The 25,577-nt window shown below is 40.8% G+C and overlaps 1 protein-coding gene across 9 annotated transcripts in view; it reads left to right on the top strand.

Moving 5' to 3' along the window:
* The first annotated feature begins 1,389 nt into the window (after positions 1-1,389).
* The window catches only part of DOCK9 (dedicator of cytokinesis 9), a 128,859-nt gene continuing 104,671 nt past the window's right edge, over positions 1,390-25,577 (top strand). For 3 of the 9 annotated variants that reach the window (XM_027812222.2, XM_055702070.1, XM_055702068.1), the window contains exon 1: positions 19,574-20,147. In XM_027812222.2, the coding sequence (XP_027668023.2) occupies positions 19,986-20,147 (162 nt within the window). In that variant the 5' untranslated portion in view covers positions 19,574-19,985. Of the gene's footprint in view, positions 1,856-19,573; positions 20,148-25,577 lie in introns of those variants that run through there. The other 6 variants (XM_055702072.1, XM_055702069.1, XM_055702074.1 and 3 more) reach the window with 3 other exon arrangements.

The raw sequence follows: 25,577 nt of genomic DNA, 5'->3' as shown, positions 1-25,577 counted from the left end.
GTGACTCATAAACACAGCAGGTCTTGGATTTGTGAAATCAGGACCGTGGGTTATCTTCAGTGAACGTGGCAAGTCTCCCTCTCTGCACATTCTGTCTTTCTTAAAGAAGGCATAAACTAATATGAACACTCAAGTTGTGACAGACATCCTACTAAAAAAACATAGCTCATGTATTTGAAAAAATGAGCCTCTGATACAGGTCTCGAAAGTATCTGCAAAAAGATCCTTTACTGAAAAAAACTCCCTCGGTGTAAGCTACACATTTGTGTATTTGGACTTCTCATCTTGTCTTTCTGGAATAATTGCCTCAATTATCTGGAGTCTCATTAGTTACTGGTGCACCTGTGAAGCATCCAAAGAAGCAGGCCCTTCCTCCAGCAGGCATTTCTTGTGTACGTAGCCTGAGGCACAATCACTTTGTGATCAAGCCTCTGCTCTGCCTTGCGCACAGCATTCCGTTGCTCCCTCCATCAGTGGTAAACTGTATGTATCAGTGTCGAAAAGCAGTTTTAATTTATACAAAAAGACACCTGAGAAGGCAAAGGTGTGCAAGCCCTAATGCTGTCAAACGCTCCAAGCATTTAAACGCAGCCATAAAGTGTTTAATGCCTGCATACCTTCCCAATTTAACAGTACTGCTAACCAGTCTCTCAGGATTTCACTGTAATTGAAAAAGCTCAAGCCTTGCACACATTCATGCAACTTTACTACAAATAGAAACAATTTGTGAGAAGAAAAACCGTACAAAGGAAAACCTCAAAACCAAAGTTTCACTGGAATGCAGGAGCAGCGCTGCTGACAAGATGCTTCTACAGTGGCGAAATGGCTCGCTCCGAACTGCGCCTGTTGTAGCTTCAACAACCATTTCCCAACTTTTTTACTTTCTCGCTATATCACGTGCTCATACAGGCCCGGGGACGTACGTGTGCAGATGTACAGGCGCAGGTATAAGCACAAGCAGAAGCCGCTGGCGCAGTGCACGGCGAGGGGGCAGCGCAGGGCACACGGCGGCGGGGCAGGGTCGCCCCTTAGCCCGCGCCGCTCGCGGCCGTGTATCCCCGGGACGGGGAGGCGGCGATCACTGCTCCGGGCCGCGCTTTACCGGCGACTGGCATCGCTCGGGGCCGAACGGAGCCGCGCTCACCGCCGCGCCCCGGGGGACCCGAGAGGAGCACGGCGCTCCGCTGCCACCGCAGGGCCTGCTGCTGCCGCTGCCACCGCCACCCCCGGGACGCTGCCGCGGCCGCCGCCGCCGCTGCCACCGCCTGCTCCAGCCCGCCCCGGCGGGGGCGGGGCCTGCCCGGCAAGGGCGGGAACTTCCGGCTCCAGCCGACCCCACCCCTCACCTTGGCCGGTGCGCGCTAAGCCAATGAGGGTGGGGAGTCGCGGCCGGGCAGGTAACCGGGCGCCCAATCGGAAAGGCGCCGCGGGAACAGGTAGGGGCGGGGCCTCGGCGTGCCGCGCGCGCGGCCCCGCCCCTGCGCACCGCTCGCGGCCGCGCCAATCGGCCTCCGCGGCGGCGCCCCGCTCCCCCCGCCCGGCGGCGCGCGGCTGTGCGTGGAGGTTGGGGGCGCGGCGCGCGCCGGCTCCGCGGGGAGGGGCTACCTGCCCGGAGCGGCACCGGCTGCGGCGCCCGCCGGCGGGGCTCGCCCCCTGCCCGCCCCCCGCCGCCTGAGGGGCCGCCCGGCGGCCGGGCCGTGAGGGCAGCGGGCGGCTCGGGCCGAGAGGCGCGGAGGCAGCCATGGCACTGGTGGCCCCGGAGACTCGGAAGTTCACGCGGGCGCTGAGCAAGCCCGGCACGGCGGCCGAGCTGCGGCAGAGCGTCTCCGAGGTGGTGCGCGGCTCCGTCCTGCTGGTGAGCACGGGGGCGGCCTGCCGGGGGCCCCGGCGGGGCTGCGGCCGCGGGGAGCCTCCGCCGGGGCCTCTCGGGGCTGCGGGGGGGGGGCGCGGGCGCACGGCAGGCGGCGGCCCTGCGGGAGGAGACGGGCCCTTTGATCCCTCCCGGGCTGTCACGGCGGCGGGGGGAGAAGCGGCGCGGCCCCGTGCCTGGCTGGCGGCTCCTCGCCCGCCCGTGAGGCAGCGGCGGTGCGGGCGGGGTGAGGTGCGGGTGCAGCCGCAGCCGCGGGCGGGGCGGGGACGCTCCCAGCGGCAGCGGCGCGGCGGGCGCCATGGGATGCGGCGCCCGGCGGGCACGGTGGGGTGCTCCCGCCCGCACTCCCCGCCGCAAACTTCTGCTCGCCGTGAGGCGGCGCGGGACGGCCCGCGGCGGTGCGGGAGGCGGCGGCCCCCGCCGGAGGCCGGGCGGAGGGGCCTGCGCGCCGCCCTCCAGGATCCTCCACCTGTGGAGCGGGTGCAGCTGGCGCTCGGCCCTGCTGGGCTGGAGCGCTTTCGTGCCTGTGTGGAAAGAGTGGTGCGAAAGTGGTTTTTCCTCTTACGACTGCCTGCTCGCTTTACAGCCAAACCGCCGTTCGCGTTGTGTCGTGCAGAGCGAGGGATGAGTGCTGGCCGGTGTGGCAGGAATGTTTTAATAGTTGTCCCTGCTGTCCGCATTGTGCTAGCGCGTGGTTGCTGTTCTTGCCAGTTCATGATCGGGTGCCTTGATTTAATTTAAACTGCTGAAAGTAAATTTGCGTGGAGGTGTTAGATGGTGAACTGGGGACGGAGGGAGGGAGGAAGGGATGGGTTTTTTGGCCTGGCTGTACCCAGGTGACGACATCTTAAACAGCCTCGGCAAGATTTTTCAGAGCTTGTCACCTGGGGCTCTTATTCATGCTATGCATTTGTCTTCCATGTGGTTTTGTTATCTCCAAGGGGAACGTTTCAATAAGCACTTAACTCTGTGCAGGTTCAGTTTTTGGTGCTGGGGTTCGTGAAAGCTAATCTGTCATTTGTTTTTCACTCATGCCTCACACTTCAGTAAGCGTGGTCTCGTCTAGCTTCTTTAAACTGCTTGTCAGAACAGCGTTGTCACTGCGATGTGTTGAGAGTAACAAATGCTGTAGCTGTAATTCAGAAATTAATACCTTTAATAAATCAATGCCTCTAAAATTAATTTACTCTTTATTTAACTGTAGATCATGGGGTACATAAGACCTAATATGCATAGGTCAGGGTCCACCTTAATGCTAACAGCTTTCCACAAGACGCTATATACATGTAATAAGCATCCAATACATGTTAATGCTTCTCCAGGGATGAACTCTTTCCTGAGAAGAGTGGAAGAAGGAGATAGATTTCTAAAGATATTTTTCATACTGAGTGAACATGAAATGGATTTAGTTTTTTTCATGACATAAAGAAATGTTTCTTTTGCAGTAATTGGCAAGCCTGCCTGCCCACAAACACCCCCCTCCCCCCGCCCCCCCCCTTGCCCTGAAGTTGTTTAGTTCGCTTATGGCTAGTGTCAATGAGATGAGTTGGAAAATAATTATGAAATTCCTTAATTCATTCAGGTTGACCAAATACATAATAGGATGGCATTCACAAACATTTCAAGTATTTTTGCCACAACAGCATATTCTGCAGAATTTTAAGGAGGTGAAAGAAGTGATGGTGTGAAGTGGTGTACTGGCTCAGTCTTATTCTGGATAAGGTCTTCCATCACTGTTTTAGAAAGCAAAACTAGTGGTTTACTATTTGTGGCAATTTAGCATTCATGTCAGGTTGATCATTCTCTGTTAGCTTCAGGCATGGAGCAAAATCCCCATCTGTCTCCCATACAGTCTTGGGCTGAAGTTCACCTTCTTGTTTTAGCCATAGTTTGCCTCTGCTGTGAAGTCTTTCCTACTGTCATAAATGCTGTGCATTTTATCACTCATCTCCTATGTTCCTGCTCACAAACTGTTTAAATCATGAAACAGGAGGCTAGTGATTGCAGGTTTACCTTTGCCTTCTTACCTTTTCTTCCTCCTTTGAATGTACTGTAACTCTTTTGTTGAGCATTGTGATGTTTGGAATGAAATTGTGGTGTGGGTGTTTTTTTTTTTTTCTTTTCTTCCTTAAAAGGAGTTTAGGTGGGATAGTATTTTTCTTTACTTTAAAAGCCAAAAAAAATATTTACTTCTGTAAGTTTGACTGATTGACCTGTTTCTTAGCTGTTGGTGTTTCTGGCTTTTATTATCTGAAAAATCTCTTAGGCTGACCTGGTGAACATAGATTCTTACCATTATTATAGTAGTTGTGCAATACTCCATGCAGATGTGTGGCTTTAAAGAAAAGAAGACCTGTTTTCTTTCCTAAGCTACCTCTCAAAGCTCTTTGATAGAGCACTTCCTCAGGATTTTTGAACTGGGTCATCAGCAAGATGTCTTGGGTAAAACATTTTTCAGCATTGGTAACTAATGTGATCTTACTGTGGTCACTTGCTTGTGAGCAAATGCTGAAATTTTCCAATACTGAAGAAGTACTGGTGCTGTTTTCCATTATCTAGGCTTGCAGTGTAGAATCTGGAGGTAGGAAAGAATGAATTCAAACTAGCAGTTCTTGGTGGGGGATCTGTCTGGATACGTACAACCAAAAATCACTTCTGACGGCACAGCTCCGCAGCAGAATGTAGTGAGCAAATCATCCAGTTGTTTCTTGCAGTAGCAGGTAAAAGTGAACTGCTAATACCTCTGCGGTTGTGTAGATTCTTTAACTTGCTATTGTGGCTACTGTTTAACAGTTCCATCCATTTTTACCATAGACAATGTGTTGCTAGACTTTTTTTTTTTTAAAAAAAGCAGCATTTCCCAATTTCATTTAGGTTTATTAGGTCACATTCCTAAAATACACTTTTCTTTTCTGCTTTATAAATGTTCATACTGATGGAAGAGGACTGAAAACAGCATGTCAATAGAATAACATGGTATACCTTCAACTTTCAGATTGCTGTTCATTGGAACTAAAACTCGGAGATTTTCAGCCAACTGACAGACTAGCTTAGCTGAGTAGTAAACAAACATTAAGCAGATGTGGTTGGCCAAGCTAGTTTTCATCACAGAATGAAGCAAGCTACCTTGTCAGCATTTGACATCTCATATGTTCTTCTTGTTAGATTTAGTTTGCTGAACCAATACATACAGTTTGGTTGGCTGAACTGAAAACTTCGTATTTGGCAATCAGCTTTTCAATGGGGTATAAGGCACATAGTATTGATTATTTGGGTTTAATTCTTGTTGTATTTTGCTTGACAGTAGCATCCTTGCTGAATATCATTTGACTTCAGATATGAGTTAATGTGGTGCCTCTGGCTGTCCAAATACATTTATGTCTGGGGAGGAAGACTTATGGGGATAAGTCTGTCTCTTAAGCCAGCAATCTTACCAAGAGCGGTTTTCAATGCAGTTTTATTATTGTGCATAATTGGAAGTGGTCTCTTTAAGTGGTGATGAGTTACACTAAGCATGTTGCATACAGATCAGTAGGACTTCAGGAAGTGTTTGTGTTGTCTTGCTCAATGATATGTTAATGATAAATTGTCTCAGTGACAAAACAATGCTTTCTGCCATTTATTAAATTAAGCTGATGCTTAAAGACAGTAAGCTAATAATTAAGAGAATGTTTGGCATACCAGATTTGATCTGCTTTTGCCTACCTGTTAATAAAATACCCATATCAAATATGCAGATAATGAAAATGTTTGAATATACCAACTAACACAGCAAAAGTTGTCTCCCCTATGCTGAAATTAATGTTGTACAGAAGAAACTTGAGATATGGGAAAACGGGATGAAATCTGAGTGATCCCCAGATTGTTCTGTGCAATTCTCCTTTTTGATTTGGACATATAAAATAGGTTTAAGTATTTGAAGGCTGAAATAATCGTATCTTCATACAGTCTTGGGCTTTATATGTTAACTTCAGGTACCTGGTAGAGATCTTGAGTTCTAAAGCTCTTGCAGAATTTCATTATTTCAGATGTGGAGCGAAATCGGTATATCATAAAGGCAGTGCTTGGATCTCCTAAGAAGTCTTTGATCTTGAAATCACTAGTGTTCTTTCTTTTTTTAAAGAAGACTTAGTCTTGATTTTGGGGCATAATGTCAACTTTGTCTTTCCAGTCCTGATCTCTGCTTTCTGTGAATCTCAACTGCATAAAAAAAGATAGCTCGGTGCACTTTGCTATATTATTACAATGTTTTTAACATAGGGTTTTCCCAAGAATACAGTTACTGGGAGGATTATGTAGTATTCATTTTGGTTTGGTATTTTCCTTTCTGATTTGTCTATCCTTTCATGTGCCCTGTGCACAGAGGGCTTGTATGCTTTTCTGCAAAGCGGCTTTTCTGTGTACAATGAATGGAGTATTTGGAACCTCATTAATTCTGAGATTTCAGTTGCAGTGTTTGTGTAGAAAGAGATAGTTGATGGCTTGCTTTAGGGAAGTAGGAATTCAGAAGTGGTACATAATGCTGAAGAGATGAGGGAGGACTGGGATCTTTTAGAGCTGATAGGTACAGAAGAGCTGGGAACATGGACAAAGCTTGAGCTTTCTGTATATGGAACGTGAAGTTGTATATGTAAGGAATTTGGAAGAAGCAAATTGTTATGAATGGATGAGTGAAAGCAGGTGGAAACTGACAGGATTTTAAAGGAAAAGGGCTCATTAAAGTCTCATTGCTGACAATGAGCATCATCCTAACACATCTCATCTTGGAAGAACTCTGTGTGAATGGTAATGCTTATGGAGTTGCTCTCTGAACTGTTGAACTTAATCTTTACCTGAGGGGAAAAAACCTGATACTCAGTCCTGAAGTTATTTTAGTTTAGGGCATGTACTGCTTACCTTTCCTAAAGGAGATAAAATTTGACACACAATATGATCTTTTTGATAAAGGTGCTAATTTTATTTTAGCAAAGGGCATGTAAAAATCTCTTTGGATACAAAATACTAGTAAGAAAACTATTTCTTCAACCCTGATACTGCTAAGAAGACTAAGTGGGTGTGATAGGCATTTCTGTGGTTGTGAAGGTTCAGAGGCTGGACTATAGTACTGAAGTTTCTGTTAGTAAATACCATTAAATGTATTTGAATTTTAAATGTAGGTAAGCTTCTTGTTCAGAAAGGGAATTTGAGGGGAAAAATATAGACAGATGAATTTCTGTGTTAACAGAAATATATTTAACCATTCAACAGCATTAGAGCATTCTTGTTAGCTGCACCTTATTTCTTTATAATTTTCCTGAACTTTTTCTGTCCTGCTAGATCAGGATACTTACGTTTGAAACAGAAGAGTAAGTGCTTTAAAAGTAGTTGTTCCTAATACAGCAAATGTCAGATGTAGGGTGATGCTGTACTGGGTTTTCAGTCTATGGTGGCAGCAACTCTCATGCAGCATGGAATACCACAGCATACCTTCTCTTTCCTGTCCTTCTCCTCATGCCCTTTAATACACAGTCAGGATCACGTATTTGTATATTCATGGAAGTAGAACTCATTACGCCTGAATTTAAACTTGGGAATTTCATGACACTATTTTTTTCCCGTATTGAAGGTCTTGCACGATAAACTTAAAACTGTATATCCCACTTGACGTCATTTGGTTATGCTGCATCGTGTTGCTAGGCAAATGTTTCAAAAGGGTTTGTAATTACGCATTTTGAAAACTAGACCTTTAATGTCAACTGTTTTTTCTGTTGCATAGGTGTAGATGTACGTGTTACTTTTAACCATATATGGTGCCTGAGATTAGATAGCCATCAGATATATATGCATGTATATGCAAGCTCAAAAATTTGTGAATTTGGCGGTTTATTTATGTATATAATACATATATAGTAATATAAGTATGACAAATATATGTATATATGATAAAAATATAAAACATATATGTGTATTTTTGAGGTAGCTTTAAGATTCTGCCAAATTCATGCATGCTTGCTTTAAAAATAGTAAAGAAAAATTACTGGTAAGTCATTGAAGCCAATGAGGGGAGTTCAGGACCTTGTTTTTGTTCTCCTGAGAAATGTTATTGTCTATCTTGCTTTTATTAAATAATTTCTGTAACTGTTAGAGGTGATTTGTTACCAGTGGCTCTTTATGGAGATAAAGAAAAGGTGTAACGTCTTTGGTGCTGGTGTCCAGGAAGCTCTTAGACCTGAAATTCCTGATGGCGATTGAAGAACTTACTAATACATTCACCTGAAAAAATATTATATACTAAAAATTTACATAAAACTTCCTTCTTTAGCTAGTGCTTATTTTTAATTTTGAGGTTGAATGATGTCAAGTACTTCACTTGATTTAGATACTGAAGGCAAAATTCCTTCATCTGGAAGAGGGTAAAGGCAAATTCATTTTCCCTCACCCCCCATACATTGTCTGTGTCCATGAAAAGCATTAATAATGCAAGGCAGAGAAGGCATAAAGTTGCACAAGTAGTCCATGTGTTACACAATGGCTTTCTCATTGAAATATTTTTGAAATAATTTATGTCTAAAGATGAGAAGGTACTCCAATAATTCTGACAGTGTAACTTATTTTAGACCTTAATTTAGAAGATAGATAGGTTTATGAAAGGAGGCTTACATTCTGCCTTATTCCACAGGCATATCTTAAATTTAATAATCTATGAATTAGTAGGAGGTATCACATCATGAGAAAGCTATGGGATTTTTTTAAAAAAATATTCTTCTGTAAGGGTCCTTAAATGTTTTTTTTGCATGAGAATGAAAGTGAGCATATATTATCTCAAAATGGAGACTTTCTGTAATATTAAAACCCCAATAAATTAACAGGCCTTAAAACCCAACCTGGTTAATGTTATGGACAAGATTTCTTGTCCCAAATAAGGGCCAGAATTTCACTGGTACAATGGACTCTGCCTTGGGAAAATGCTTACTAGGTTGTCTAAAGTCTTAGAAACTTCAGCAGAATCTCTGAAGGGATTTTTATGAAGAAAAACTGTTATGGAGCAGAAGTTTGGCAAGAGGAATCCAACCTCTGTAGGTGAGGTTGTCTTCTGTGAAACTCTTATTGTGACCAGTTGAGAAAAATAGCAGTTTTGCTGCAGAAACATTAAGAAAATAAAAATCTTAATCTGACTGCAGGGGTGGGAGGTAGGACTCTTTTTGGTGTAAAGACAAATTACTGTGTCTGCTGGAACAGTTTGTCAACTCCTCATATGTGCCAAATGAATCAGATATGAGAGGAGGAATGGGGAATCCAGATACTGTCTTCTGCATTCTCCTGCTGTGTCCAGAGGTTGCTGCATGGTTTGGAGACTCAGGCAGTTCAAGTGAGGAAAAATGAGAAGGGAAAGAAGAAATCAGGAGCCTTTGTTGAAAACTCTGTCTGGATCTAGCATGTCAAACTGGTGAAACTAACTACTCCATTCTGGGAGTAGTGCTCTGTTTAAGGTAGTGGTGTTGCCTTGGGGCTGCTGGTGAGTATCCGGAATAATAATAAAAAAGCATCAGGAAAGATCTTTCCAAGGGATGTGGTGCCAAGGGGTGCTGTGGTTCTCTCACACAATCACAGGATTTGTTGGTGTTGGAAGGGACTTCTGGAGGTCATTTGGTCCAACCCTGTGCTCAAGCTGGGCTGCCTAGAGCTGTTTGCCCAGGGCTGTGTCCAGGTGGCTTTTGAGTATTGCCAAGGATGGAGACTCTGCCACCGCCTTGGGCAACCTGGTCACCCTCACAGTGACAAATTATTTCCTGATGTTCAGAGGGAACCTCCCGTGTTTCAGTTTGGGCCCATTGCCACTGGTCCTGTCACTGGGCACCACTGAGCAGAGCCTGGCTCTGTCCTCTTTGCACCCTCCCTGCAGGTATTTATGTACGTTGATGAGAACCCCCTGAGCCCTCTCTTCTCCAGGCTGAACAGTCCCAGCTCCCTCAGCCTCTCCTCGTAGGAGGGATGCTCCAGCCCTTTCATCATCTTTGTGGCCCATTGCTGGACTTTCCAGTATGTCCATGGCTCTCTTGTGCAGAGGAGCCTGGAACTGGACTCTTCTGTGTATTTGTTCTGTAAGGTGTCAGCAGGCCGAGGAAGGCAATTCTCTCCCCTCTGCTCTGCTCTTTTCAGACCCCACCTGGAGTACTGCATTCAGATCTGGGGGCCCCAACACAAGAAGGACGTGGACCTGTTGGAGTGAGTCTAGAGGAGGGCCACGAAGATGGTCAGGGGCTGGAACACCTCTGCTATGAAGGCAGGCTGAGACAGTTGGGGTTGTTCAGCCTGGAGAAGAGAAGGTGCTGGGGAGATCCTATAGCAGCCTTCTAGTACCTAAAGGGGGCCTACAGGAAAGCTGGAGAGGGACTTTTTACAAGGGCTTGTAGTGATAGGGCAAGGGCGAATGGCTTGAAACTGACAGAGGGTAGATTTAGGTTAGATGTTAGGAAGAGATTCTTTACTGTGAGGGTGGTGAGGCACTGGAACAGGTTGCCTGGAGAAGTTGTGGATGCCCCATCCTCATGGTTGGATGGGGCTTTGAGCACCCTGGTCTAGTGGAAGGTGTCCCTGCCCATGGCAGGGCGTTGGAACTAGGTGATCTTTAAAGTCCCTCCCAATCCAAACCATTCTATGATTCTAAGGTGTTAGTTTGCTTTTAAGAATGGAGTAATCTGAGCTCTGTGTGCTGAGGAGGCAAGGAAGTTGCAAGCTGGTTCAGACTGGAGTACTTGTTGGTGTCAGTGTAAATCACAGCCTTATCTGTAATTCTAGTTTTAAGCCTCTGGGCCCAGGCTGAGCTTTTATTTGGGACCCTCTCTGAATAAAAAGGCCTGTTTCCATTAGAGGACCAGCTAGAATTTCTTTCTGCTCACCAGCTGAAGGAAAGGATATCAGGTAGTTTAAGAAGGAAATTTGTTATTCAGTTCTTGGAATTGTTGTGTCTAAAAAGAACATGAAAATTCTGGATCATTGTTCTATCTTGAGACAATGAGGAGGAAGAAATAAGTCAGTTGAGGCAGAACATTGTTTGAAAAATCTGATTCGCAGCAGTTCTGTGGAAAGGTTACATTTAAAGTAGACCTTGTTCTGCACAATATTGTCAATGCCAGTAATTCTGGGAGAAATGTCAACTTTGTAATTCTGAGCAAATCAGGAAACATGGTTTAGAATGGCTTTTTTTTTTCTTCTACCTGCTTCTGTAGCACTCTTGCAAAGTTTCTTCTAGTGATGATTCTGGGAAAGAATACTAGAAATTAATAAATGTGGGACACTAAATCAACAAAACCATTCACTTGTGACAATTTTGAACATGATGCCTTACTCTTCTAAACTTGTTTGAAATTTTCAGGGATGAATAATTTGTGCATAATCAATGTTATATCCCTACAAGTTGACATAAAACAGTCCCTTTTGAAGTTTCTTCTAAGAAACAATTAATGCAGTGGGGATATCAAGTGACCTCACATAAAATTAACTAAGCAACAAAACCATTTTAAAACACAACTCCCCCCCACACCGCCCCCGCCCCCAAACAAGAAAACCAACCCTACCCCCTGCTCCTGCAATAATGAAAAAAAAAAAAAAAAAGAGAGGAAAAAAAAAAAGTGAAGACTTAAGTTTAGTAACAACAAAGCTGAGGAGGAGTAATGCTTATCTAGGTCTGCTAGAATACAGGGAAGTGCGTAATATAGGTCCATCAGTGTAAATAAAGAATTTTTAGCTGCTGCTTTGTGTACTTCTGGTTGCTTTTTGATACTCAGGTGTAGCTATTGACTTAATAGGAGATGGCATGTTGACAGATACTGATCTAGATTTTGAAATTTGAGGTACAGACTAAGCTGCTTTTAGTACTTTCAGGTACTCTATGGGTGGGAAGGAGTTATCTCGTGAATTTAGAGATAAGACAGGGGTTTATATTTTTACTACTATAAAATTAATCCCTCAACAAAGAGTGACTGCCCATTATGCCCAGCATGGATAATGCTTGTATAATTTTAAGTAGAGAAAGCATTTAAATATCTGGTTACATCAGTGCAGGATGTAATACATTGCAATTTTTGTGTTATCATAAGTGAAATGTAGTTGATTTCAGGAGTCTGGAGTTCAGTGTACCAGAGCAGACATTTAATTTAGTTTCAGCTTGCAAGTTCAGAGCCTCCACTGCCCTTGGATGTTTGTATTTTGACATTAGGATACATGATCTTGCTATCTTATTGATTACCCAAGGCACATAGCTGCCCTTCATATGCTGAAAGAAGTACTGAAACATGAATAAGAATAATAAAGTTCTACAGAAAGAACTGGGTGTTTTCAGTAGGAAGAGGCAATGGCTAGTAAGCTAGCTCTCCATCTCATTTTAATAGGTTTGTGAAAATGTCAAATGGATCGAGTAAAAAAGTCTAATGGAAATTCTGTCTAGCACTATGGATATTAACGTATGGGAAAGAGGCTTTGGTTTTAAGGTGATGGAAAGGTAGTCATCCATTTTCCAGTTTGATCACATTGCCCATGCTGTTTTGTGCTTTTGTTCCGTAATGTTGTGTGATGGTCTTTATATCCTTTGGTTTCAGAAGTACTGTTCTTCAGCAGGGCGCTGGTACTGACAGAGTATCTGCTTGCACTTCACTTGATGGCTCTGTAGGCTCATTTGTAGGCATGGTTGTAAGTGACCACACCCAGGCAGTAGAATAATACAGAACTGAAGCTTTGTAAAAACAAGATTGAAAGGCACCTCACCTAGCCCATTCTTTACTTGCTGCACTACAGTGATGATGACAAATGGTATTTCAGACCTCTTTCTGCCAGGCATATTTGCATCCACTTGCACTGGCACTAATACTTGTGCAATGTAATGTCATCTGAGTGGTTTAGCTGAAAATCATAGTAGTATGTTTGCCTTTAAGGAATGTTCAAGGAGGCTTTGCTCTTACTGTTTGCTAGTCCAAGAAGGATTATAAGTTCATGTTGAACCTCGAATGTCATTGAGTTTAAAAAGAGCATTTGGATTAATGAAGAGATGACACACTAATTATTTGAAGGATGTTGTTCTCCTTTCCTCCAGAAATTGTCTTGGGATTTTTGCTTGCCAGGCTTGTTACCACCTCAAAGTTATTTGCCTGGTGTTGTATATGGCCTTAGATTGCTCAGTAATGTTGTATATTAGTTTCTTCCTAGCCAGACCATACAGCACGATCCAGTAAGATTTTCCTTGCATGAAATCCGAGGTTTCTAATACGAAAAAAAACTAATAATCCTTCTGTGTACAGTCTTGCTGGTAAAGTTCAGGGGACAATACTTCCGGCATAATATTTTGGCAGCTAATGATCTGCTGGAGGGGAAGCTGGAACTTGTTCCTGACTGAGCTGGGAACAAAAGAAAGGAGAAAGACCTGAATCTGAATAACTTTCAAAGAGGGATTAAAAGTATAAAAGGTTGTACGAGCCCGGAAGTTTCTGCTGCTCTTCCCTGAACACAGTAAAGTTGTTCAAAAGCTGGGTTTCAACTTCTTTTTTTTTCTAGTCTGATGTACTGTTGACCATTATTTATTCTGGCATGGTTTCATCAGTGTTTCTGAAAATAATATCCTATAATCAGCAACTTGTTCTGTAGCTCTCTAATAAAAAAATACTCTGTTGTGGTTATCTTAGCGGTTATTTAAGAGCCCACAATAATCACTTCAACTTCAGAAAGCTGAAAGTTATGTGACCGCTAGATGGAGTCCTGTGAGCATATTTCAATACCAGAAATCTGATGTTATGGCTTGAAATGTAAAACAGTTAAAAGGGCTAAGTGTTTTGTGTCTCATGCTTAGCAATAAATGTCCGTTTGTTCAGTTCAGATTGACTTGGACAACATCCTGAAGGTCTCTAGGTTATTCTTGGTATGTCTATCCTCAAGGTATACTTGGAGTTAAGTTGGAATTTAAGGCACATGCTTTACTGGCAGCTCCCAGTGCTCATCTATGGATGAAAATGTGTTGCTACTCATGTAAGAATGGACTTGTGAGAAGACTGAACTTTCTACAGCTCTCAACTATGTGACCGAAAACTATTAGCTGTGATATTTAGCATTTTGTAACTAGCAGGGTTTTAAAATTATGTGCATCTCTCCATCAGCTCATACATAATACAGTGTATGCAAGATTTGGAATAGGATTTCTTGGGTTGCATCATTTATGCCTCCTTCCCACTTCTTCTATACATTTAGAGGCAGAATAGACACAAACATTCCCTTGTTTGTCAGTTATAATAAACTTGTGATATTAGCCAGCTATGACAGCTTCCTTGGCTAGATAGGACAGAACTAAAACTTGCTCCGATATTTGTAAGCATTAGGTTTTACATTTTAGGTGATCTTTGACGTTAGGAGTATCTCATATGAATGATAAACTGTCTCTGGTCTTCAGCCTGGTGGTATACTTAGTATTTCTAAAGTCACAATATTTTTTTTTGTTTGTTGGATGCTAATCTCTGCATAGGGCTTTGCTGAATGTGCAGATTCTCAGTAGAATTGCAAAAGAATCCAAGCATGCTATTCTCAAGACTACCTCCTGGAGTAATCATACTGGCTTTCTTCGGAATGGTGGAATTCTCTTGGAGTTTTTCTCTGTCTCTGTGGTTAATGCGTGTCTACCCAGTGTGTGTAATGCCACAGAATCACGTAAACGTACACATTGAAAGGAAAATCTCTGGGAGCTGCCTAGTACAATCCCCTGCTCAGAACAGATCTGGTTAGAGCAAGTTGCTCAGTCTGGTTTTAATATCCACAAAGATGGAAATACTTTAACCCTAGAAGCTGACAGTCCTTATGGTTTAAAAAAATAAACCCAAATCCTTTTATGCAGATGGAATATTCTGTGTCTGCCTCTTGTCCTGTGACTGTACCTTCAAGAGCCTGGCTCTACCCTCTGTCTGCCTTCCCATTAGATAGTTGCAGACAGCACTAAGATCTTCCTTTAGCCTTCACTTAAGGCTAAACTATCCAAGATCGCTTTCTCATGTATCATATGCTGCAGCCCCTAAACTATGATGATGGCCCTCCATTGGACTCAGTCCAATGTGTCAGTATCTTTCTTGTACTGAGAAGCATGCTCAGTATGTTCAACTTGCTGTCCAACAGGCTGTCATCCTTATTTACTCATTCAGACCACATTTGCCTAATTTGGCTACAAGGATGCTATGGGAGACTGTCAGAAGCCTTGTTTGACTAACTTTATTCAGTGTCTGTTGCTGCCTCCTTGTCCATAGAGCTAACCATCTCATCACAGAAGGTAAACAGATTGGTCAGGCATACTTTGTCCTTGGTAAATCCATGTTGTTTACTTGGAACTACACTCTTAATCTTTAGACATCAGGAAGTGGCTTCCAGGAGGGTTTGCATCATACTTTTCCTGGATATTGGAGTGAACGTGACCAGTCTGTAGTTCCCTGTATCCTCCTCCTTGCTGTTCTGGAAAGTGGATATGAGGCTTGCAAAGATTAATCCATATCCAAACAGACACTCTGCACTAGTTTTGACAAATCAGGTGCTGAAAAGTTTTACTCTTAAGACAGAGTAAGACTGACTGTTGTGGCCACAAAGCAGCTTTTAGCACAACTCTCCTTTCTGAAGAAACATGAGTTCTTTAAGAGAACCACGTGACAGAGCTTTTCTATGAACTTTGCATGAAGCAATCATTGCAGAAATGGTCCTTGCAACAGGAACCAGCACCTGAATTTTCTTCCTGTTCTCTACTGTTTTAGTAAGTGTGAACTGTTGCATATACACTTCCTTTTCCCTCTTGCAGGTCTATGGGATTTCAGTTCTTCTGTGCAGCATGGCTTTATCAGGCAGAAGTGAATATGTTAGCTTTGATATACTATCATCAGGTTGTTAAGGCACTCCGAAGAGTGATAAGTGATGTTGGTTTTAATCTCTTTGGGCTGAGGAGGCTTTAGGCCCGCATCTCTAGCATTCTGAGCCACAAGCAGCTGCCAGATGGAAGGCAGTGCTCCACCTACAAATGCTGTCATGTTTTGTGAAAAGCTGAATTCAGTCAGGTTGTGTTAAGATCTCTAGGGAACCAGATGTTCATTCCTGTCAAGATGGCCTCAGGTTGGACATGTTAAATATCAAGGACAACTTTGTAGGTGAAAATGTAAGTACCTTCTTCTAATGTTTTAAGAGATTAAGGATGTTTTTGTGGCTCTTATGTTAGGATTTAGATGCTTGAATCCTGCCTGAAGTATGTTCTCTTGCAGATACAGGCCTGTGTTTATGAACTGTTTTGCTTTAGTGATGGCATGTCTGAAGACACAATGTCCATGTTGTTTTGTAGTAACACATTGAATTGAAAGGTCTCCCTAGTTTGATCTGTATTCTCCTAACTATCCAATTTCTGTCTAGGTGCCTCTAAGTTCTCATTTTGTTAATGAGTATTTTGTAGGATCCCCTGAAGATTTTAAGTCAATGGAGGTAATGATTCCCTAAGGACTTCTACTTTAGTAAATGTTAACCAGTGTCAGATGGAATTAATTTGGTTTTCAAAGGGTTGCTTAACGTGTTGATTTAAGTCCTCCAGTTCCCAAGTAAAAAGTGATTATTAGGCTTTATTGTAATCAGAAGAGGACTGGTGGGGTTAGACCCTTAGTTGTATAACTGTACTATTAAACAGTTCACAGCAATTTTCTGGAGAGGAACTAGAGCTTCTTCTTTATTACTTGTCCAAGGGAGCGTGTTTGAAAAATACATGATTGTGAACAACATGGAGCTAAGATTACTAATTAACCTTTTTGTCTTTGGGAATCTTTTAGTTCAGTCAGTACAGATTCAATATATTATATAGCAGGGAGGAGTGTGTTGCTCCCTGTATAAACAGGCATTTTGGCTTAGAGATGTAACATTTGGAATATATACTAACTAGAATAGCTCTTCCTAAGTCTGCATGCTTTCTAGTGCAGACCCTTTTTCACAAACCAAGAGAAGACTGGCTTTTTAGTGATGTTTCCTTTTTACAGCCTTCCTTTCCTCCCTTCCACTCTTTTTTTTTTTTTTTTTTTTTATGGAAGAAGACCTTTTTATAACCTAGGCTATAACAGCTAAAGGCAGTTTGTAATATCTAGCTTGTTGCTCATATGATGTACACTCTGGGCTTGTTCATATGTTGGTTTTTTTTTTTTTTTGTTCTGCTTTTTGTTGTTGGCCTGTTACTATTGGTTTAAGATTTTTACTTACCTTAGCGTGTCTTTTGGCTCTCTTCAATTGGTAGAGGAAGCTCTGTCAGACCTTCACAGGAATTTTTCCAGCCTCCAATTTCACTTTGAGTTATAATAGTGTAATGGATAATATTGTATTATGTCACATTTCTGTCTGGATGTTCACTGCTTGTGCAATGTGGTTGCTTGTTACAATTGCAGAAATCTTAGTGAAGCTGGTAGCTTCCACTTTGCACCAAACTTATGTCTTAGGAAAAAGTCTGCTTGTTGGCAGACTGCTTTACATTGCTTACTATTCTGATTACTGGTCATGTTAATAATTTTGCATCTGGTCAAGCTCCTCCTCCCTGTCCTCCCATCCCTTGTGTCCCCATATTTATCTCCCATTCAAGCTCTATTTGGAATGCTTTTTATGTCATTGTTACCACTGTGTTAATCCAAGTCAGTTTCAGTTGCGATGTCTAAAATATCATAGAAACATGATGCTAAATTTATTCAAGATGTAATCAGAATTAAATTTGCTCTTAATTGGTTTTGAATTGGGACACCTCGCAGGGTTACTTCCAGCCTGACTTAGTCTACGATTCTGTCATATGTTTGTCTTTCCAAATGAAATCTTTTTGTCTTCCTGTTTCTCCACATCCTACTTAGTGCTTTAAAAGTCTTGTAATTTTATAGGCATTTGAAGGAACTGTCTAGTGCGTAATAATTTGTTGTAAACTGACTTATTTTTCTCATATTCTCGTATTATAAGGCATAGGAATATTCTCAAATATTCTCATAAGGCATAAGCTACTTTGTTGTTTGTTTTTTTTCTAGAAACATTTCCTATTATGAAGTCTCTGAAATGCCATGGAAAACCCTCTAAGTGGTGCTTTCGTTTCATGATCACTTAACTTTTGATGTCACATTTGGAACCTGGAGTTTGTCAGGTCTCTATCATCCTACATTCCAGCTGGGAGTGAAATGGGCTTCTGCACTAGAAATAGTTAACTTGAATGTATTTTTTGGGAATGCCTTCCGTGGTAATTGCCATGACTGTTTTTCCCTTGTGCATTTGCAAAGATTTCTTTATCCAGCCTTAGTGAGTGTCGCAGAGTATTTGCCTCACTGACCTGCTGCCCCTTTTCAAAGAGGGTAGGATAGGTAGAGAGGCAGAAGGTGGTACAGACCTTGCTGTGCAAGGTTCGTGGTTATGTATGAAGTATCTTTGCACTTCATAGTAGAATTTATGGCCAGTTCTTCACCGTTGCTTTCTTTATTCTCCCCCCACAAAAAGCTATTCCTTATTAACAGAACTGCCCTAACACAATTTGTTTTTCTTAAAATATGTGGAATGTGCTAACTGCTTCCTTTGAGAATGTGAGACTGGCAGGAACTACTTGGATCACTGTCAAATATTGATTTTTTTTTTTTTTTTCTTTGTAATCAATGTGCCTGCATGTTGTTATGGTGTATTTAGGTTAGAATGTAATGAGAAGCATACTGGGATGTGTTAACTAGCCAGATATTAGTGAAAAACGCTAATGAATATTTATTCTGAATGTCTCATTATAGCATGCAAGTATTTCCTTGAGATAAGTTAATTTGCATGGGGGCAAATCTGTAGCTGACATCATTAATCTGTTTGTTCCTTCCCTTCATAGTTCACTTAAGTCCTTTTAATTTAGCTTGTTCAAACTCCATTGCAACAATTTTGGGTTTGTAAGTTCACTCTTTCATCCAGTTTTACAATTTGGTAAGTAAGTAAGTAAATACATCTCAGTGCTTTCAGTTTATCAGAAATATAGAACTAACCAGCAGTCTCTGACAGGGTGATTGATACTGTTACGGTGTGGATTGAAACAGTTATTTTTTGCAAATTCCTTGCCTTCAAAAGTAGTTTAAAAATTTTAATGCTTCTTCTCAGTGTTATTTACATACCTGTACAACAGATACCAGTACAGTATGTTAAGTAGAATCCTGTAGTGATAAATACAATCAATACATGTGTGATTCACTATAAACCCAAGAAATGTATGTATTTTAAAAATAATTCTGTATTTTTGTTTTAGATGTAGATGTTGATCTGTAGCTAGATAGTCAGTTGCTGTTTTTTTTTTTTAATGACTATTGACCATTTGCAATCAAGGACTAGATAAGGTCAGTTTCTGGCAGGTGAGAATTGACTGATCACTTTGTGTGCAAGGAAGGAAGGAAAAAGTAAAAGCTGCCTTCAGCTCCCATGTGGTTTGCCTGAACTGATAACAGCACACTGATAACACAGATTTGATAGAAGTAGGTTTATGTAACATGCTGGGGTTTTTTTCCCATAGCAGCAGTGATTTTAAGAATTTTCCCCTTAGATTTTGCATTTTTTATTTTGAAGTTTTTTGTTTTAAACACTAAAAAGCACATATAGGTCAAGCAAAGAAATGTTTGCCAGTTCGAACTCTGTGCTAAGCATTCTGGGAGAGTGCTTTCTTGCAGCAGATGGATTCTTTGTGGCTGGCAGCAGAAACTGCAGCAGTATCTTTGCAGTTTCCTTTCGTCTTTGATTATATTCTGAGGATCTCTGAAGTATAGGAGCTCTTTCCATGACCCTCTGGAATATCTTTTCATCTCCATTGCAGAGTATAGCCCATGCTGAAAGCCTCCTATCTTCTACAGTTGAGGTATCGTTTGCTTTTCATCACCCTCTGATTTTTGTCTTTTGCGGCTGGATTTTTGGCAGTGCTTGGCTTAAGCAAATGGGATTACATTTCAGTAGCTGATGGGATCTAGTCGAAGAACATACTAAATGTCGGACATAATGAAGATTGTACAAAGAAATATTTTTGCAAAGCACAGGAAAATTACTGGAGTCGAGCAAAGGAAGAAGACATTCTGCAAATGCAATCAGGGCTGCTAGAAATGCAAAATTCAACAGATTTGGAATGGGTTGCACTACAAGTGTGGTTCTGTTTAAAGGTATTCGTACAGTTTTTGAGAGAAACTGTGGTTATATTTGCAAACAGCAAGGGGAAAACAATGCCCTTGAATACACAGCATTCAGCTCACCAAATGAAGATTCAGGAATATTGATTCATTCATCCCTGGTAAATATAAACTTGTTTCATTAATAATTCTATCTGCTAATTGAAAGCTAAACTAAACCCAGGATAGCATGTTTATTTAACATCTACCATGTACAGACATGAATATACCTTGTCTTGATATTGTAGGATGTTAGTGCATGTATGTGACATGTAATACATGTGTGCATGCAGCTTTAATGTTAAAGCTTAGGATTCATATTCATTATATCATTAGATTTGTATTGATAGCTCTGAAGAATTTTCACTTCATAAACAGGATTGTTGTAGAATATTGTCTGCTGTTAGATCTTTCTAAACATACTCTTGGAATGAATTTGGCACTTCAATTGAAGAACAACAGATGATTATGTTATTTGGAAAAACTAAGGAATGCATTGTTGCGAAAACAGTAACCCAGGATTTAAGGTTTATTTTTTGCAGATGGATTTGAGTACATTTTTTCCTTACTCCCCCCCCTTGTAATTATTCTGTATCTGTTTAACTTACTGAAAGGGATAAAGGAGCATTCTAGAAGAAAAAAAAAAAAATCATTAAAGGGAGTCATAACTGTTTTGTGAACCTGCTTTGCTCTTAAAGGCTTTTTTAGGTGTTGCCTGATGCAAAGAACACAGGCTTTAAAGTGAGACTGTCTTTGTACCCCCCAGGTTAGTGACGCATTTGTGCGTCAGATGTATTGCATTTAGGCTTGAGGGGGTGGAATTGCAATAGCTGATGTGCACTGCTTGCTTCATAATTAGGCTAGTTAAGGCTTTAAATATTTATTTAAAATAATTTGGGGTTACTTGTTAATTGCTTTGTCACTGGCTAGATAGTTAGAATAAGAGAGGTGTGGTACACGGAAATAACCGAACGGATTTTGACAAGCTTGTAGTGCCTGCTGGCATACCGACACCGCAACTGCAGTTATGGAAAGCCTTTAGAAATTTCAGAGCTTTGTTGCCTTTATGCTGTTCAGGTCCTTTCTTGCTGAACTCAAATATAAGAAAAAAAGGGTGTGTGTGAGTGTGTGTACATATGTATCTGAATGTGTGTATATATGTGCACACATGCCCTTATATGTATGTTTATGTGCATGGATACATACACATAAGCTTCCAGGAGAAAATACAGAATGATCTGAACTGTCTTTAGATGCTTAAATTGACTTACAGTATGTACATTACCCTTCATGATAGTATTGCATTTTTAAAACTCTTACTATGGTTTGATATTAAAAATAAAATGGCTTCCTCTAAGTATTAGAAGCCTTTTTACACTGTTAGCCATTTTTAAGTTAGCCTTGTAGAGATGGTTATTAGACATCTGTTAAACTCTGGACAATTATTACTTTCAATAACTTTATACTCCACTGAATTTGAGACCTAACACCTTTACTGGCCTTAAATTTACTGGTCTACATATAGTTAGATGAATGAATGAAAAACTAATTTTTTTAAAATGTAGTATGGATTACTGTAACATGGAGGTCGCAGTGAAAATTTTTTGTAATTTTTTTTTTTTTTTGTTTTTGTGTGGTATTGTTCCAGCAATAATTTATCTTTAATTTAGCCCTACAGAACTGGTTTGCAAACTAGCAAAAGTAAGCGCCAAATATACTTAGTCTGCCACTTAGAACCAAAGTTCCACATCTGTCACTTAGGGTTGGTTTGGGTTTTTTCAAAGTAAAATTTTATTTTTTTTTTAAAATAATGATACTGGCTTTTTTTGGGGTTTCCTTGTATGGCTTTGTTCATTTGGTTTAGCTGGAAGTAGTGGATTGAGAAAAGTTTCGTCCTGGGATAAATACCTGAAGGTTAGTATGGAAAAGTGTGTGGAACTGAGGGGTCAGAATGACTTCCTACTTATTGTACTGGGCTAGTGTAGTCCATAATAACAAAAGTCAGAATTTTACGAAATACAAAAATGGGACTTCATTGAAAGGTCATGCTTGTGATATTCAGAGCTGGTGCTGGCTATTGCTTTCTGAGATGCTGTCTGAGGCTGGAGAGCAGTTGCTACTAACTTACCCCTGAAGAGTAGAAAGCAGTGTTCTCTGAAGAGGGGGAAAGAATACTGCAGTCCTGGCAATAGTGATGAGTGATTTTATGAAACTTGGGTCTAAGTATGCATATAGAACTCTTAAATTACATAATTTTTGTACTCTTTGCTGTAAGAGCTAATTTGGCCAGCTCTTCAACCTTTGAAGAGGTGGCTTTCAGGAGAAATTCCATTGCTTTTCACTGAGAAGCCATGCAGTGAGATGAAGACTACAGGAATCCTCTCCTCTAAAGAGGAGCTGTATGGCCAAGACTAAAAGAGCATGGCAGTGTATCACTTCCCTGTGTTTTATTTTTGGTGGCTGTTGCAACAGATGCAAGCATTGGTATAAGGCTTCACCTATTTGTGTTGTAACACGTATTTCAGCTGCAATCTTTTACCTCTGTCTTTTAGGTTGTACCGGCTATCCGATCTATTTAGCTATTTTGGATTAAGCAACTCCTGATACAGAGCTGTTGTCAAAACACCAGTGAATTTCAGGGAGTCCTTTAAGAATGTATTGATTCTCTTGCAAAACCAGTGTTGAAAATCTGTGAAAATTTCCTGTGAACAGAAAACTCTCAGGAAGTAGTTCTCCTGAAGGAAAAATCTCCTGTTCCTTGAAGAAACAAGGAGACTGAAGTAGTTGATTTAGCATATATTTTTCTTATTTATCCTATAATGCAGAGCTTGGGAGGTTATGTCTAAAGTCTGATTAAATCTAATTAAAATTTTATCTTAAGCAGGCCTGTTCTTTTGATTGCTTGTAGGAAAGATATAAAATGAAGCCTGGGTGAGAATGTCTTCTCAGGAGTACAGTTTATTTCTATCCATCTGATGTCATTCAAACTTGCAGTGAAAATGCTATATTTTATATTTGGGAACATTTCTAGCCTGTTCACATACACATTGTCTTGCTAGAGCACAGGATCTCTTAGGGTCTTCAGGTCTATACGGATAAAAATCAATATTTTGGTAAAAGATTATAAATCTAATATGAAATGCTATTAAAAGTTGCATCAAAATTATTGAAAGTGTTGCCCCCAAATGTCCACCTAGAGCATATTTATTTTCTGCAAATGTTGAGGAAACATTCTAATTTACTTAATTTTGTAGTAAGTTGAAGGATACAGTTTCAAAATATTAGCTTACACGCATGATCTACATGGTTTGTTTTGATTTTCCTATCATTTTTTTTTTAATCCATTCTCAGCATATTACTCTATCTTATTTCAGCTGTGTTGAGTTAGGAGGGTTTTTTTTCATGGCTTTTATTTTTATATTCAAATTTGATTTTTTTTTGTGATCTAGGAGTGAAATGTTACTGTATGGTTTAGGGCCTAAACAGCTGTTTCAGATAGTAGACAAAAATGGGAAATAAGCAAGGGAGAACGAACAGTGACAACAAACCCAACAACATTTTAGAAGCGTTGGTTTTGCTAATAGCCCCTTGAAGTATTGAGAGAAGGGAGAGGATAGGTGAGTGTGCTAGCAATGCCAATGGAGGAGCTGGAAAAGTCTCAACTGAGACGGACTGTATGCTGAAGAATATTAACATATTTTTTTTTTTTTTAGATTTGTCTGTAAATCTAAAGCAGAAAGCAACTTGCCTTTTTTCGATGCTTGTAATGTTTTCTGCTCAGTTTGCTTCTAATGGCCTATTTAGCACTGCCATTTCTCTCATTCAGCGAACCTTGTAGTTTGGTAAACATGCTTAAAGTAGTTTAGTACCTGTAGCATGTGCAAGATGTGGCCTGATAATTTTAGGTAGCCTTTAAATTTACTATGTCTGATACGGAATAACTATTACTTAATTTGTGTTTACACAATTTGAGAGACCTGCAGGGCATTTTGAAATAGTGTATGTCCAGTCTTTAACAGGATAGATTTAGATACTTGCTGGAAACAGAACCACTAACTTTATATTTTAGTAGCTGCAGTTTCTTAGTCTGTGTCACCTGTTGACTTGACAGCAACATCATGATTAGGTGTTACTGAGGGTTTTTTTGTGTGACTGCTCTTTCTATGCTCTTCATGAGTCATGTGGTCTATTAATAAACTGTGACATCTTCAAGGTCTACTAAAGTCTGTGCATGGTCAAAGATTGGTTAATGACAGTAATGAGCTGTGTCATTCTGGAAATAACTCCACAGTAGGCAATCAAGTTGCAAATATTTTGTTTTCAGAATAGTATTAAGTTATATGTGCATGATTTTTGAAAAAAGGCTTTTATTGATTTAAGATATGATGTGTTTAAAATAAATCTTAAAACATTCATTTATTAAAGGGCCTTATATTCAGAGCCTGTTCTTGCTGTCTGAATTAACAAATTCATATCAACTTGTTTGTTTGAAGTAGCAATGTATAAAGGAGAGGGTTCTAAGGAAGTAATTCTGCTGAGTAAGTGGAAGTTGTGTGTTTTAAATGTGCTTAAATGGCTTATGCAGCAATTCTCTAATGGTGTGCGGATAATTTGTATGGCTTACTGTGTTACTTCTCTCTCATAACTTGCTTCAACTTGTAACTGTAGTACAAGTGGCTTTTATTCATCAGTTACTGGAGCATAGACCTCATTAGGCCTCTTAATAAGGAAGAAACAGACATGTATGAGTACAGCATCTAACAGTTGCATAGTTTTTCATGGGTCACTTGAATGAGGGCACTTCTTTTATCTCCTTTCATCTTACTGCTTTGGTAAATAAAAACCTTATTTTTTTTATGTGTCTTATGTGCTGGCTTGTAGTTTTGGCTAAATCTTCTGATGATTTCTGTAGAGGTTTTTTTGGGGTTTTTTGACCTTTCATTAGACTCCTTTGGGAAGAATGCTTGAATGTCCATCTCAGGTATCCTTCTGCCCTCTTAGCAAGGGAAATTGCAGCACAAATTCACCAAATGTGTAGTTCCTGCAGGAAATACACTTCTTTGAAAGTTGCAAATGAGAGGAATATCAGACATTGGTTGGTAGGCACCCAGTGCACTGGCATGCAAAAGATAAGGCTAAATGTGGTATCTTCAGGAGAAATTCTTTAGGACTGTGGATGAAATCTAAGGATAGGGTTGGACTAGTACAGAAAGATACCTGGCCCCAAAAATATGTCATTAGGTTGCATCCTGGTAGAAAACACGTTCACTTCAAATGTATCAGCAAATGGGGTCTTGTGGGAGCTGGATATACTGCTTTGAAAGCAAGCAAAATGTCTGGAGTTAAAAAGAACAACCAAAACAACCTCTAACAACCAAAACCAACCCCCCAAACCAGGAAAAAAAAATAAAATCAAAGCCTTATATGATCTTGAGGAATGGGAAGACAATTTCTGTGGTGGAGAGGCTGCATGGGTGGTGCTTTCAAGACTAGAGTCTAGGCCAGGAGTCTTCAAACGACAGCCCGCAGGCCAGATACGGCCCCCCAGGGTC

This window comes from Falco cherrug, chromosome 2 (genome assembly GCF_023634085.1).
Source record: "Falco cherrug isolate bFalChe1 chromosome 2, bFalChe1.pri, whole genome shotgun sequence".
Classification (NCBI taxonomy): Eukaryota; Metazoa; Chordata; class Aves; order Falconiformes; family Falconidae; genus Falco; species Falco cherrug.
This window is presented reverse-complemented; position numbering and strand designations above follow the sequence as displayed.